This window comes from Stegastes partitus, unplaced genomic scaffold (assembly GCF_000690725.1).
Source record: "Stegastes partitus isolate 25-593 unplaced genomic scaffold, Stegastes_partitus-1.0.2 Scaffold2137, whole genome shotgun sequence".
NCBI classification, from domain to species: domain Eukaryota; kingdom Metazoa; phylum Chordata; class Actinopteri; family Pomacentridae; genus Stegastes; species Stegastes partitus.
In genome coordinates this window covers 62,144-76,669 of record NW_007579868.1, presented here as the reverse complement: position 1 = coordinate 76,669, position 14,526 = coordinate 62,144, and the positions used below count along the sequence as shown (strand labels likewise).

The 14,526-nt window shown below is 38.8% G+C and overlaps 1 protein-coding gene across 1 annotated transcript; it reads left to right on the top strand.

Annotated features, from left to right (window-relative positions):
• The first annotated feature begins 415 nt into the window (after positions 1–415).
• Positions 416–6,231, top strand: LOC103374081 (peptidyl-prolyl cis-trans isomerase-like 2). Its single transcript, XM_008304112.1, has 4 exons — positions 416–641; positions 1,215–1,277; positions 3,368–3,510; positions 5,971–6,231. The coding sequence occupies exons 1-4, from the start codon at positions 600–602 to the stop codon at positions 6,071–6,073; spliced, it is 351 nt and encodes a 116-aa protein (XP_008302334.1). The 5' UTR covers positions 416–599; the 3' UTR covers positions 6,074–6,231.
• The last annotated feature ends 8,295 nt before the right edge of the window (positions 6,232–14,526 follow it).

The following is a 14,526-nucleotide window of genomic DNA, read 5'->3' as shown; positions in this document are numbered from 1 at the left end:
ATGCCTCAGTGAACTACAGAGTGGAGTCTCGGTGTTCAGAAAGGCCTCAAACTGAACTTCCTGGATTCTGTTTCATCTTCTTACCTGTGGCAACACTCGCACACACATGAATGAAGTCTCCCTCCTGCTCTTTGACACATTTCTGTTGTTAAACTCACACACCTTCCTCCAATGGAAGGTCGGCTGCAGAGTCAAATAAAGTTCATTTCTCTAAATCGAGACGGATAACCTCGCAGGGATTTGAGCTCTGCTTCATCCCGCTCCTTGAAATCAGCCCACAGCGCTCTTGTCATGATTGAGCACATCAGTCTTCGCTCAGACGTGTCACGTTGAATGGTAAAAACGGCTGCACTGGCTTTGAGTTTATCCAGCAGTCTTAAGTCTCTAATCGTTACATTTTCATTATATATTTCATTGTGACAGATGTGCTGCCCTCGTTTTATCTTCCCTGTCGAAGATCAATACGATTTGGGACCTGAGTGGGACGCCCAGGTCTCTCCTGCATGGACGTATAGACGACTTGTCACCTTAATGAATGAAGGCTTTTTCGTGTTTTTCCCTTCTGCAGGATTGTCGGTGGATTCGAGACCCTCACGGCCATGGAGAATGTGGAGAGTGATCCCAAAACAGACAAACCCAAGGTAGAGTTTATCTCTCACCTCTAAATGTAAGAATCACACAGAATACCCGTCCACAGGTTTGTCAAATTATGTTTCATTTTACAGTCCTGAACTTTACCTGACACCCTGGTCTGCAGAGAATTACAGAGCGTAGGTGTGGAATCGGTTTAAGTCTCTAGATTGCTAACATTAAAAGCAGCAGAAGAGAGCAAGACTCAGTGGTGGCGTCATGACAGCGTTTTGACCCTTACATGGATCATCTAAAGGTCAGGTGCTAAGACCCGCAATAAAGCAGAGGTCGGTGAGAGATGACTTAGAAATACCAATGAGGCGCAAAGTTCAGTTTGCGAAGCCAAAGTGTTGTTGCCATTCAACACAGCTCTAGAAACGCAGCAAACACGGCAACATTTGTCATTTTTTAGGTTCATGTTGATGCCAAAAGTCATTTTCCTCAAAAAGAAATTTATGGTGTTTTCATCCCATTAACAGAAACTTGAATTTTTATCTTAGCGTTTGACAGCGGATGATAGAACTTAACATTTAGGATGTTTCATCATTTTACACATCATTTAATGGTGACTTTCTGTTTCACAGTCGGAGATCAAGCTCATCAGTACGACCGTGTTCGTCGACCCGTACGAAGAGGCTGACGCTGAGGTTTGGATTTCTCTGACTTTCTTTCCACACAGATTGCACCAAGAATATTTTTAGTTGCACATCAACACTAGAAGCACTTTTCTTTTCTATAGAGTGTGTGTCCCGACAGTACAAATGTTTGGACAGTAGCACATTTTTCATTGCTGTGGCTCTGCTTTAGAGCACATTTGTCTGAGGTTAAACACAACAAACTGTTCCCATTAAGGATAATTAAGGATGTTGACAGTAAATTGCGATTTTGGCTTTTTTTTTTTCTCTCCCAAGTAAAGATTTACTCTCGGAAGCTTAAAGCCATCTCTTTGCTTTCATAATCATTGTTTCATTTTAATTCACAACAGAGCTGGGTGATAAAGCTGAAAAATATATTGGAGAAAAAAAAGTCAGGCTCTATCATTAGTTACTAATTTCTTTTTTAATAAACAGGAGCGGAAGGTTTTATATTTTTTATTTAATTGCTTTATTCTATTTATCAAGGCACGCAGGTAGTTTAATGTTTACGGCAGTGAAGAACACACAAATAAACACTTAAATGAAATGAATTAGGATAAAGGAATGATTACCTCTTAATACACATTTAAAAAAGAAAGCAAATAGTACTAGGAGGCATATGAAGGATGACCAGGGCGAAGCCACTGCACCACGGTTGTGAAAGTTTTAACAGGCAAACAGTTTATCAAACCATTTCCATGTTGCTGTTGATGAAGATTTTCCTCTACAAAACCTCCAAAACCTTTAAAATTTACAAAATTTACGAGAACCTAGTAGCCAACAAAACTTTCAAGACCTCAAAATAGGAATGTCAATGATTATCAGTTATAATGATTGAAGTGATTGAAAACATATTAACCTTGATATTGTAAATGATCTATCCATTGTCTTTGGTAAGTCAATACTGATGGATCCTATGTGCCTCATACTTGGTCTCCCCGATGTTCATATTGTCAACAGCAGGCATAAAAGACTGTTCAAACGACTGACCTTTGCTGCAAGAATGAACATCCTGCTCTTTTGGAGCAAGGATGCCACTCCAACAAAGAAATCGTGGCACAATCTCATAATGGACTGTATCCCCAATTAATATATTACTTGCATGCTTCACTCAACAGTGGATGCTTTCCATGAAGTCTGGGAGTCATACACAAAATATATCACACCTACACTGTCCTCTCCCATCTTACTAGGATTTCCTAAACGGTCCTAACCTACCTATGTATGCACCAGTCCAATGTATCATTTGTCATTGTCGTGCCATACCTGAGCTGTTTTTGTTTTGTTATTTTTTTGCTGTTTATGTTGTCTGTTTTTCAAAAAATGTTAATAAATAAACATATTAACCAATAAGGCAGAAAACTAAAGACATGTCAGGAAATGTTTTGTAGATCAGCTGTAGTACCTGCTTGTTCCACCAGGTGGTCACTCAGACCACTGGAAGTTCCTTGTTGGCAAGCAGAGAGCATTGTGGGGGTTTAGCTAGTAACGGGCACCATGACAGAGTGTCTGTGATGCTTAAAGCCTACCGGGCATAGCGCTCGTTTGGAAGGCTACAGCAAGGTTGTGCCAAGAGCGTCGCAGTGGCCCGGTGGTTGATCATGTTGGAGCAGCCATGTCATGTAATATACGTCATTGGAACAGTTGTGTCAAGACAGCATTCAGAGTGTCTATAACGGGACACAAAATGATGACCATTGAGTTCATTAATCGTGCCCTGCTGATTGTTGGTAATTAAAATTGTAAAAAAAAATTACGTCCCCACTTCCAAACCCTCAAGAACATTACACCTTCAAGACTCCAACTCTTTTGGAAGTGTCTGATACATAACGCTTTTATTTTATCATCAATGTCTAGTTCAACATCAGAACAAAAAGATTGTGTCACTGGCTTAATACCTGCTTACACTACAGATGTATAAGTGTAGAAACCAGTTTAGATCTGGCCTATGTAAGACACCAATGCACCATACATGTAAGACTCCTTGAGCTGCATGTGAGAATAAATTCTTCCTGAACAAGTGACAAGAATTGTTAAGCAAACCTCCCTGTCCTCGCATCTGGTTTGCACTAGTGGGGATTTACGTGATTTGTTTCTTTCAGATTGCAGCCGAGCGAGAAAAGGAGCTTCAGAAGCAGGAGGAGGAGAAGCAGCAGGCCAACATCGCCCTGAAGAAAGCCAAGGAGGACCAGGCGCCGAAGACCTTCAAAGAAGGTGTCGGGAAATACATCAACCCTACCACAATGTAAGGACACAACACGCATACTGATGTCTACACGCTGCTTTCAGTGTAGACGTGACTCATCCATAGGCATCATTGGGATACAGCTGCATGGAACTTAATATTTAACCCAATATGTTGGAGGAATTTGGATTAAAAAGCAGCAAAGTGTACTGCCTGTTTTCTCACAGTCTGATGGTGGCGACTTGTGACAAGGGACAGTAATGAATGGATGATAAAACATGATTGCATAGCGACATAGCACCACCGAATGGGTCGAAGCATAATGTGAAAAACTGCCAATTATGGAGAAGATTACCAGTTCTCCCAACGGGGATAATTCAGGTTTATTATCCATAACATATTTTTTGCTGAGTTTAGGTACATTGTGTTGCATTGTGTGACATTCCACTTCACTTTCTCTTGTTTTGAAATAATATTCGGAACTACCTGCACCTTATAGCTGAAGTTTATCGTTCAGAAGCGATCAGAACAATAGATTTTTGTGCTAATAAATTTAGCTTTTTATGGCGGTTTATGGTGGAATTCATTTGCGACGCGCACGTTAAACCCTGTAGCATTTGTGGAGGTACTGAAATGACTGTCATTGTCCAAAATTAGGGGGCATTAAGTGAACTGAAGATGCTGTACTTTGGCTAAAGTGTGTATTCAGAGATGATGAGGCTCCTGATGAGTTAATCCATATCATCCTGCTCCTGTCATCGCATCTTGTTCGTTTTATTTTGCAGAACATGTCAGTATTAATGCTTCCAAATTACAGTCTGTTTGTTTTTTTGTTTTTGGACAGTTTAATGCAAAGCTGACATGTGGGCCGTTTCAGTCCTTTGCAGCTTTTTCATTCGTGGACTTCCAGGACAAAGACGAGATGTGAATGCTCTGCACATCTAAAACTAGCACTTTGACTCACACAATGCTACAAACGTGTTTTGGCATGACTATAAAAAGGATGAAGTATAATTTATTTTGTTTAAATTATGACTCAACATGACTTTCATTCGTCTCCCTACATTAAAGGATGGTTTTGGATTTAACTGGACTGCCTTAATCCCCAAATCTTCAGCTATACACTCCAGTTTTAGATCATTGTTTTGGTTGTCTGGCTGCACATTAACTCCTTTGTTGTGTCTCGCTGCTTTTTCCAAACCCCCCCTTCATATACAGTGAAACTTTAAGCAGCTCTTCACAGCAAACAGGCAGATCAGTTCAAACTCCTCAACACCAAATAGTAGAGAGAAAAAGTGAATGAGGGTCTGTAACTGCCTGATGTTTGTTCTGTAGTTTGCACTGAAGCTGGAGCTTTTCAGGATGTCTAAAATCTGAAGCCTTCAAGACTGTAAGAACTTTTAAAACATTCTAAATTTTTGGAAACGTCTAAAACTCCCAGACTGCTGAAGCATTCAAGAACTCTTCAGAAATACTTCTACATTTTTAAGACCCCAAAAACCTTTAAAACCTCCAAAAGTTTCAAAAGCTCAAAATCCTCAGGATATCCAGAACTTCTAAAAATTCCTCCAAAACCTTCAAAAGCTTAAACACCTTTAAAATCTCAAAACCCTTTAAAACTTAAAAAACTTCGAGCCCTTAAAAAACAAAAAACCTTTAAGATCTCTAAAGCTTTCAAGACCTGAAAACCTTCCAAACCTTTGCAGTTTTCAAAACTTTCAGGACCTTAAAAAAACCCTTCAAATTTCCAAAAACCTTTTGAAACTTTTGAAATTGGCAAAACTTCAAAGACCACAAAATCCTCCAAAGCTTTTAAGACCTGAAACACCTTCAAAACCTCAGAAACTTTCAAGATCTTAACTTCCTTCCAAAACCTCCAACTATTTAAGAGCTCCAAAACTCTCAAGCCCTCAAAACAAAAACAAAAAAAACCTCTGAACTTAAAGAAATAAAAACACTTCAACCTCAAAAAAACTTCCACACACAAACACTTTGAAGATGTAAAAACCTTCAGAAATTTAAACACTCTCAAAACTTCCAAGACTGTGAAATCCTCCAAAACCTTCAAGACCACAACCCCCTTTAAGATTAAAAAAACAAGACCCAAAAAAGTCCTTAAAAATATCTTTAAGACTGAAAAAGTTCTACACCTGAAAAACATAAGACCTCCAACCTTAAAAGCATCAAAGTCCTCCAAGGGACAAAAAAAAACAAAAAAGATGTCCCAAATTTTTAAGACCTCAAAGTCTTCCAAAAACCACAAGACATTTAAGAAATTTTTAAAACCCAAAAAAATCCAAATCTTCAAAACCTTTAGCACTCCATCCTCTCATTGTGACAATATGCTGCTCTGTTTTATATCACTGTAAACTGAGTAACTTTGAAGTTTCCTTCTACAAATACGGACATTTGAAGAATGCTCCTTAGCCTTTGTAACGTTTTTTGTATGTTTTTTTAGGCCAAACAATCAGAAACAGAAAAAATCAAGACTTTGCTAACATCCTGCTCGTCCTCTTCCAGAAAACGCTCAGCTGCTGAAGACGACAGCGGTCCGTCCACCAGCGGAGTAGCAGCCAAGAAGTCCAAAGGGAAGAGCAGCTTCGGAGACTTCAGCTCCTGGTAGCACCGGCGCCTCCAGCATTTACCATTCTGAACTTTAACTGGTCAGCGTGACCGCGAGCAGAAATAATTTCATCCGTACTCTAGATTTTTGTAACGTCTGTCATCTCTCAGTGGTGTTTGCATCTTGTGAATCTATACATTAAAGCTACTTTTTTCATATGTGTTGTTCTTCTCTCATGTTGGGCATGTTGCTGAAAAAAACTGTGTGAATGTTGATTTCTTGTTTCTCATTTACTGCTTTGGAGCAACAAAGCTGCATCGTGACGAGACAAACAAAACTTTGTCAATCCAGTCCTCGGGAATTGATTTAGAAAAAATCAAACACCACCTCAAGCAAACATAAAAACGTATTTGAAATGGTTTGGTTTGGTTTGGCTATTATTACTTATTATTTAAATTTGTAATTTCCATTAACTTTTTCTAGTACAGTACTTCAAAATGTCTGTTTCCATATTTGAATCATCCCTGCATGCCCCTGGTTGCTGCCATGTACCTCGAGCATGATAACAATCTGAAATGAGCACCATGGACATGAAGCAGCTTTCATTAGCACATTACTGACTCTATGTTTCCCAGAATCACCTGCAATGGCAATTTCCATGCACTGTAAGATTTACCCCCCAAAAATGTTTAAAAAAAAATCTTGCAACAAGGATGCCAGAAAAATATCTGTAAAATAATATTTTTAGTGAATTAAAGTACAGTAACTACAGTGTAATTTCCTGGTAACACATTTTTATTAGTCAAAATGCATTATGTACAGTTTTGGCCTGTTTATTTATGGTAAAAATGTAAATTAATGCTATTTTTCTGTGATTTTACTAAATAGTATGTAATTTACTAACACAGTGAAAGATCAGTAAACCATAAAGTAATAGGTTAGAAATTATGTCACATTTTTCAGTCCTTAATATGCATATTTCTGTCTTTTTATTCGGGGCTAATTTTGTTAAAATAACAGTATTTTTTGCTGATTTAAAAACATCACAGAATAATGTAAAATTACAGTCAGACGTTGTGAAAGATCAACACAGAAATTAATATTTTGTTTGTTTCTACTAGATATTTTCTGTAATTTAACAAACCAGTGAAAAACTAAAATGACAGTTAAAAATGTAAAAAAAAAATTTAAATGCTTGATTTACTGGATTCTTTAATGACAGCAAATATCTGTAAAATAACTTTTAAAAAAATACTATAATTTTAATGTCAAACATAATGATTTGTAAAGATACAGATTTTTGATGTGGAGATTATTTACAGTTTTGGCCTGTTTTTTTTTGTTTTCACAAGATTATCTGTAATTTTAAAAAACATAACACCTAAAAATTGCTTAATTCATTTATTTATTCATTGATTCATTTATTTATTTATTTATTTTCTATCATGGTAACAGACGGACCAACAGATCTGTTACTGAGCGTCATAAAACAGGCGTGTATTTGCATGAAGCTGTACGATTCGTTCCTTTCCAGATCTTCGTTGCGCTGGTGAACCTGTGGTATCTGTGATGGTACCCTTGTGTCACATAACGCATAATTTATTGGATGCTCGGTTATCGGCCTAATGCTGCTCCACTCGAGCCTCATTATTTAGCTGCGCTCCTGGCAGCGGTTGCCAAGCTTTGGGCTTTTACCTGAATGAATGCACCCTTGAGTGTCCTCAGCGTCTCCCCTGTCTGAGCGGGATTAAGCTTTGTAAACACGGGAGGCGGAAAATGAAGTTGGTGCCCTCCAAAACTGAACTTCCTGACCTACACGATTATCCTTTTCACACATGGGGTGCTAAAACTGAGCCTCGGAGTCGTTCATTCTCCAGCCGTCATGTCGGCAGAGTGGCGGAAAATGAATTCCAGCAGGTTCTGGGACACCGAAGTCACTAATTGAATGAATAATTGAAGTCTGTGGTTGTTGCAGGGATTGGATGGGTGACTTGAGAGGGAGGAGTGACAAGAAAACAGTAACTTTAGACACTTTGTTGTTCACAGAATGCACTCAAGTGTTGAAGCCACGAGGAGGCTAAAAATACATCAGTTCATTGGTTACATCTGCATTTTTTTTTAACATCAAGCAATTAATTTACTTCATTCAGGTGAATTTTTTTATGCAGGTAAATCTGTCAGATCAGGCAGAATTCAGGAATTATGCCATAGCTTCTCAGATTTTGTCCAAACTATTTGTTGTTTTAGACCCAAAACTAAGATCTGTAGAATATTTTTGGCTGAATTTTGAGAATTTCATGTTACAAAAACTCAAGACTCAAAAGAAACATCTTACCTATGAAGCCATTTTCAGGGTTTAGCATCTCAATAACAAAAAATCAGTTAAGACACTAACAAAACTGTAATCTCTTCATATATTATTTGTTATTTCTGATCATTTGGTAACTAAAAAGGTCTATTATTCTTGAAAAAAATGAAACCCCGATTTACAAAAGTGCTTTAGAAATGCATATTTTATTCTCAGTTCTTTTCATTCTGGCGCTAGCTATTGTCATTTTCTTGGGTAAATGTCAAATATTTGCTTTTTCCAACCTCTTAAATGTGAAAATTTATTGTGTTTCGTTGTTTGTGGACCTCCTTTTATTTTTAGGACTCGGTGAAGGTAGCGTTAAAAGTCAGCAGGAAATATGAACAGTTTCCAGCAGCCTTCATTTTGTACAACATCGCAGAAAAACACCAGCATTAGTAGAATTTTTGTCGACAGTGACAACGTAGCATTAACCACAATTAGCATGTTGTTTATCTCATATAAAATTATGACGAGGACAGCCTTTTAAACACTAGATGCAGCATGTTCTGCCAAATGGGTTTGTTTTTAGGAGTATATTAACATTACAAATAAAGTTGAGAAATGATAAAAAAAAACCAAATGTTAAAATGAGTGTAGTCTGTTTCATGCTAACGCCAGAGGATCTGACAGCGCTGAGGTCACAGTTTGGATTTTGTCCTCATAAAAAAGTTCCAGCGATGACGTCGACCTTCCTGTCGCCCTGTTTGTGCGTCGTTGTGTGTTATGTAGGTAAGATTCTTTATATTTTCCTGTTTTTTTCGGCTAAACATATAGTTAGCTAGTGGGACGTGCTAACATTAGCATGGCGGTCTTGCTAAGTGGAGCATTAAAACAATTAAATGTAGGCAGTTCAATTTTTATCAAATCTGGTGTTTTATAATTAGTTTAATTAGTATGTGCTTTACTTTTAGAAGTTAAAAAAAAAACTTACTGTAGCTACTAAAACATTAATGAGCAATGACCTCCAAATTCTCCTTTATAATGTGCTGAAAAAAATAGTGGATGAATGGATGGATGGATAGAGAATGAAATAAAACAACTCTAACAGTGCAAATTGAAGTAAAATGTGTAAATAAAAGTTCTGCTGCTAACATCTTGTGACCTTCAGAGTCCAAACGTCGACAGGCCAGAGCGTAAGAAGAACAATAATATGTGGATGGTTTTAATGTTGTGGTAACCAGCGGTATGTCTGCACAGAAAGAAAGTTCATTTATTGTAAAGGTACAGATTGAGAATTTGGTTTGTGAGGAAAAGTACATGAAAAAGTGATGCCACACACGTCTGAGCCTTTAAGTGCAAGACTGCAGCCAACATCTGGTTAGCTTAGCTTAGCTTAGCTTAGCACAAAGACCAGAATCTGGTGTGATGTAAGAAAATCTACCTAAAGTTTACGACATTTCCCAACCAATAAGTCAGGCTTACTTTGGCAAGTGGGTTTCATACAAATGAAGTGTAACGCAAAGTGCTGTGTGGAACAAAAGCAACAAAAATCCAATAAAAACAAACTTTTCCCGCTGCCACCTCACAAAAAACATTATTTTATAAATGAAAGGTGCAATAAAGCAGGAACTGAGGAACACTGTTATAAATAACTGCAATGCAGTGTTTTAATCTGGACAAAAACCATTAAGTGGAGCAAAGAATGACAATTTATCATTTTGTTAGAACTCCCAAGAAGTAAAATGTTAATTGGTTTTAGGGTCTTTATGCTCAGCTGAAGAGTCAGAGTTAAGTGGTATCAATCTTCTCTTTTGAGTATGAATAACTGTGTTGCCCGCAATGTCAAGTTTTATTTTAGGAAAGGAAGACCAGGAAGTTATTCAGCATTTACTGCCCTGTCCAGCTTCTAGTTTTATTATTGATAACACCCTTAAACAAGCCATAACAGCTGTCTGCTCCGGTGTCAGTTCCCAGGTGTTATGTATACAGTTGTTATAGAGGATACTTGACTCAGCTTGACTACTTGTATCATTAGTCCGGTTTTATCTCCTTTAAAAGGCCAAACAGAGGACACAGTCTTTATGCAGTCATCACCGCACCTCCTCAGTCCTGTAATAAAAACTGACCAGAAGTCTCTTGGCGTACGTGCATAAAATAGTGAAGTGAGTCGGTGGACATCATCATCTCTTCATTTCCAGGCCTCCGTTTGAAGTCGACCATTGAGAATAGACATGAGCGGAGATACCAGAGGGGAAAAGGTTGTGAGCGTTGTGGAGACTTACTCAGCAGTCACAGTCTTGTGCAGTTCAGCATCTTCTTTCAGATTTTTTAGACCTTCTAGTAATATCACTACCTGTTTTAAATCTCAGCCCTGGTTATGCCCTCATTCCTACTTCACATTTTTATAGCAGGACTATATATACTATGTTTTAGGGCTGAAAATAAGAATTTTATATCCATTCTTGCAGCGTGACTGTCTGGTCTAAGAGTTGGTTTATATCGTAGACGGTATGCAAAGATGACATCAGACAGTTTAACATGTCATACCTGGAGTGGATATATGTTGAATATCCATAATTCAGTTCTTCTGAGTGATAAAGAACTTTTTTTTTACATATTGACGTCTTTTTGCATTCATGTTTTTTTGAGGTTTCTCATTAGAGAAATCTACAGTTCAGCTGAAGAGATCTGAAATGTGATTTGTGGATATCTGCATTTGAATTAGGACTAGTTTTAATTCTAGTTCTAGATATCTGCAGTTTAATCCTGACAAGTTGGAATTCTAGTTCAAGGTATCTTAAATTCCCCTGAGTTTAAGTTATCAACAACGTCCTTTTTTGTTATTGGAAATTAGGGTTAAACTTGTCAGAATGACGTTGTGGGTGTCTTAAACCGGAGTTCTGTCTTGTCAAAATGTAGTTCTAGATGTCTTCAATTTGAAGTTTTGACTCAAAGAAATGACGTTAGATATTTGCAGTTATGTCAGAAGCTACGGCAAGTCGAAGGCAGCTTCCTCTTCAAACATACTAATGCGCTGCAGCTGTAACCGCATTTGACAAACTGTTTTTGTTGCCTGGTCAGATCAGCCTCAGGCCAAAGCTTTGGTAAACTTCAACCACAAGTCTCTAATGAATGAAGCTCTTGTTCTTGACAAACTCTTTGCCAATTAGTTCTTTGTACACTGAACAAAAATATAAACACCCCATGTCAAATATAAGAGTTTTATTTACGCAATACATAGAGAAACCCAAAATATATTTTCAGTGATTACTGATCTTCATATCGGCATTGATAACATGGTGGTATGGCCGTTTGTAGCGGATTGACAGTCCTGTGAACATGACAGGGGTCAGGTTGAGGAATTTGATTTTTCAGTATCTTGTGTGTCCGCCAGCTGCGTCTCTCAGAGCAACACGTCTTCTTCGCATGGAGTTGATCAGATTGTCTATGGTGACCTGTGGAATGTTATTCCATTCCTTCTGGAGTGCCACACAGAGCTGACCCACATCGCCTGGAACTGGAACACGGTCCCGGACACGCCTATCCAGAACATCCCAAAGATGCTCTATTGGGGACATGTCTGGCGAACATGCAGGCCAGTCCAGAACTTCAGTGTCCTCTGTTTGAAGGAATTCCATGCAGATGTGGGCAACATGTGGTCGGGCATTGCCATGTTGAAAGGTGATGTCATGCTGGCGCACAAACGGCACAACAATTGGGGTGAGAATCTCGTCCCGATATCTTTGTGCATCAAGGTTCCCTTCAATGAAGTGCAATGGTGTTCTATGCCTGTATGTTATGCCTGACCACACCGTAATGCCACCACCTCCATGGGCAACCCTGGGCATAACATTTGTATCTGCAAACCGTTCACCCACACGTTACCAGACACGCTGTCTTCCATCTGCACAATACAACTGGAACCTGGATTCATCCGTGAACATCACTCTTCTCCAGCGTGCCAAGGGCCATCGGACATGTGCATTCGCCCATGCGAGTCGGTTCCTACGCCGGACAGCAGTGAGATCCAGACCACGGTGAGGGCGCGGAGCATGCAAGTTGGCTTCTCGTAGGTGGTTACGGACAGTCTGAGGTGTGATGCGTCTGTTGTGCAGACCAATAGTCTCATCAGCTGTGTGTGTCGCTGGTCTTAGCCGATCTTAACAGATGGACGAGCCGGATGTGGCGATCTTGTGCTGGAGTGGTCACACGTGGCCGACGAGGATGAGGTCGATTTACAGTAGTGCCAGTCTGTTGGAAACAAACTCTTAAATGGCCTGTGGTCCAATAACGGACATTGAGCCGTGCAGCTACTGGTCTGGTGGACATCCCTGCATCCAACATGCCAATGGCACGCTCCCGCATAACTTGCGACATCTGTAAACTAAATTTTATAATTCATCCTACATCCACCCAACCGGTCGAGGCAGATGGCCGTCCCTCCCTGAGCCTGGTTCTGTCAGAGGTTTTTTTTCCCCTGTGGGGGTTTTCGGTTCCTTCCCACTGTTGCAGACTACTTGTGGACTGCTGAAGCTTATAGGGAATCCAAATGTTTTGGATTGTTGGATGTTTCTGTCTCTGCCTTTGTGAAGCACTATGAGATGACTTGTTGTTGTAAATATGCGCTATACAAATAAAATTGAATTGAATTGAATTGAAGCATTATGACTTGTGACAAAGTTTGACATTTTGGGGTGGCCTTTTATTGTCCCCAGTCCAAGGATTGTCCAGCTGTTGCTCATGTTGTCTGATCACCCACTGGACATGCCCCACCCACACACTGAGTAAAAAAACTACTCACTGAGTGATGCTCACTGACAGAAGTTGGATTAAATATTATACAAAAATCAAGAGAAATATTACTTTTGTACAATAAAATGTCAGCAAATGCTCATTTACAGTTGTTAACTCCACATGGCAACAATATTTGACATGGGGCGTTTATATTTTTGTTCAGTGTAATTATTAATATTTTATTAATGTACAATGCTGGTTAACTGTTTGTCTAAGACGTTAGGCAGCCACCTGCCACTAGCTCGACCTGCGCTAACATACGAATGTTACCTTTAACATTGTCGTTGTTTGTCCAAATCCCAATATTTCAGCACTAAACCTTTACAGATTTAACTGATGTTAAAGCTGTTGAGTGCCTGAGTTCATGAGGCCTCATAGTTTAAAAACGCAACTGTTATGACAGAACACAAACAACACATCGCCGTTAAAAAAAGCAAACATGTTTGTTTATCTGCTCTGTTGATTCCTACATTTTTGCCACATTTTACAGTGTTTATGCATTTTAGCACACTATCGAATATCAGGAAATCCATGAACGTCTGGCTGAAAATGCAAACAACTCTACGAATGTGCCATAAATAACCACAACATAAAAAAAAACCAGATGTTGTTACATGCAGATAAACTTCCTTGTGGATTGCACCATCCAGATTTGGTTTGTGCACATTTTGAGGCAGGACATTGTCATCAATTCTACTATTGGCTATGGATAAGTCGACAGATACAGATTCATCTAGAAGGTGTTAAAGAGTCGACATCACAGACCTCATGCACTTTGGAGTAATGTACCTTAAAGTCGATGAATGTTGTGTTTGGGTTTGAGCGTCAACGTGCTGATGTCTGTAACTATTTAGACCCTTTATCTTGCCGTGTTGAGAAAATATAAATACTTTTTTTTTTTAACACAAATTATCTATTTTTATTTAACATAACAGTCTAACTTTTCCGATGCATCCTGATTTATATTTTCTTTTAGTAAGTTTGCTTTAATAAAGTGGAAAAACATCCAACTACAGAGCAAGTAAGCAAACCTAAGAATCAGACAAATAAGTCAACATTTGGCAGTTGATATGTTTACAGTTGCACATTCCAGCGCTCAATAAGTATTTAAACTCTGCTGCATTAGTATTGACTCTCAGTACAAACAGTCTTTGATTACACACCAAATTTATTTCCACTTGGATTTCCCTCACAGCTTTGAACGGTGGCTTTGACTGTGTTAAACATAATTTCTATCAGCTGTGTGTTTGGACAAAGCCTGGCTTTTATAAAGAACCCAAACTTAACATCCAACCTTCAGTCTTTCCGACCCTGAAGGGACCAGCTGTCAACAGCAGCGCTCGGGCCTTTTTATATCCCTCCTCCTCTAAATTACAACCATCAGCTGTCTGTCTGTTTTCATTTCGCAGTGCGGCCCTCCATTTTACAT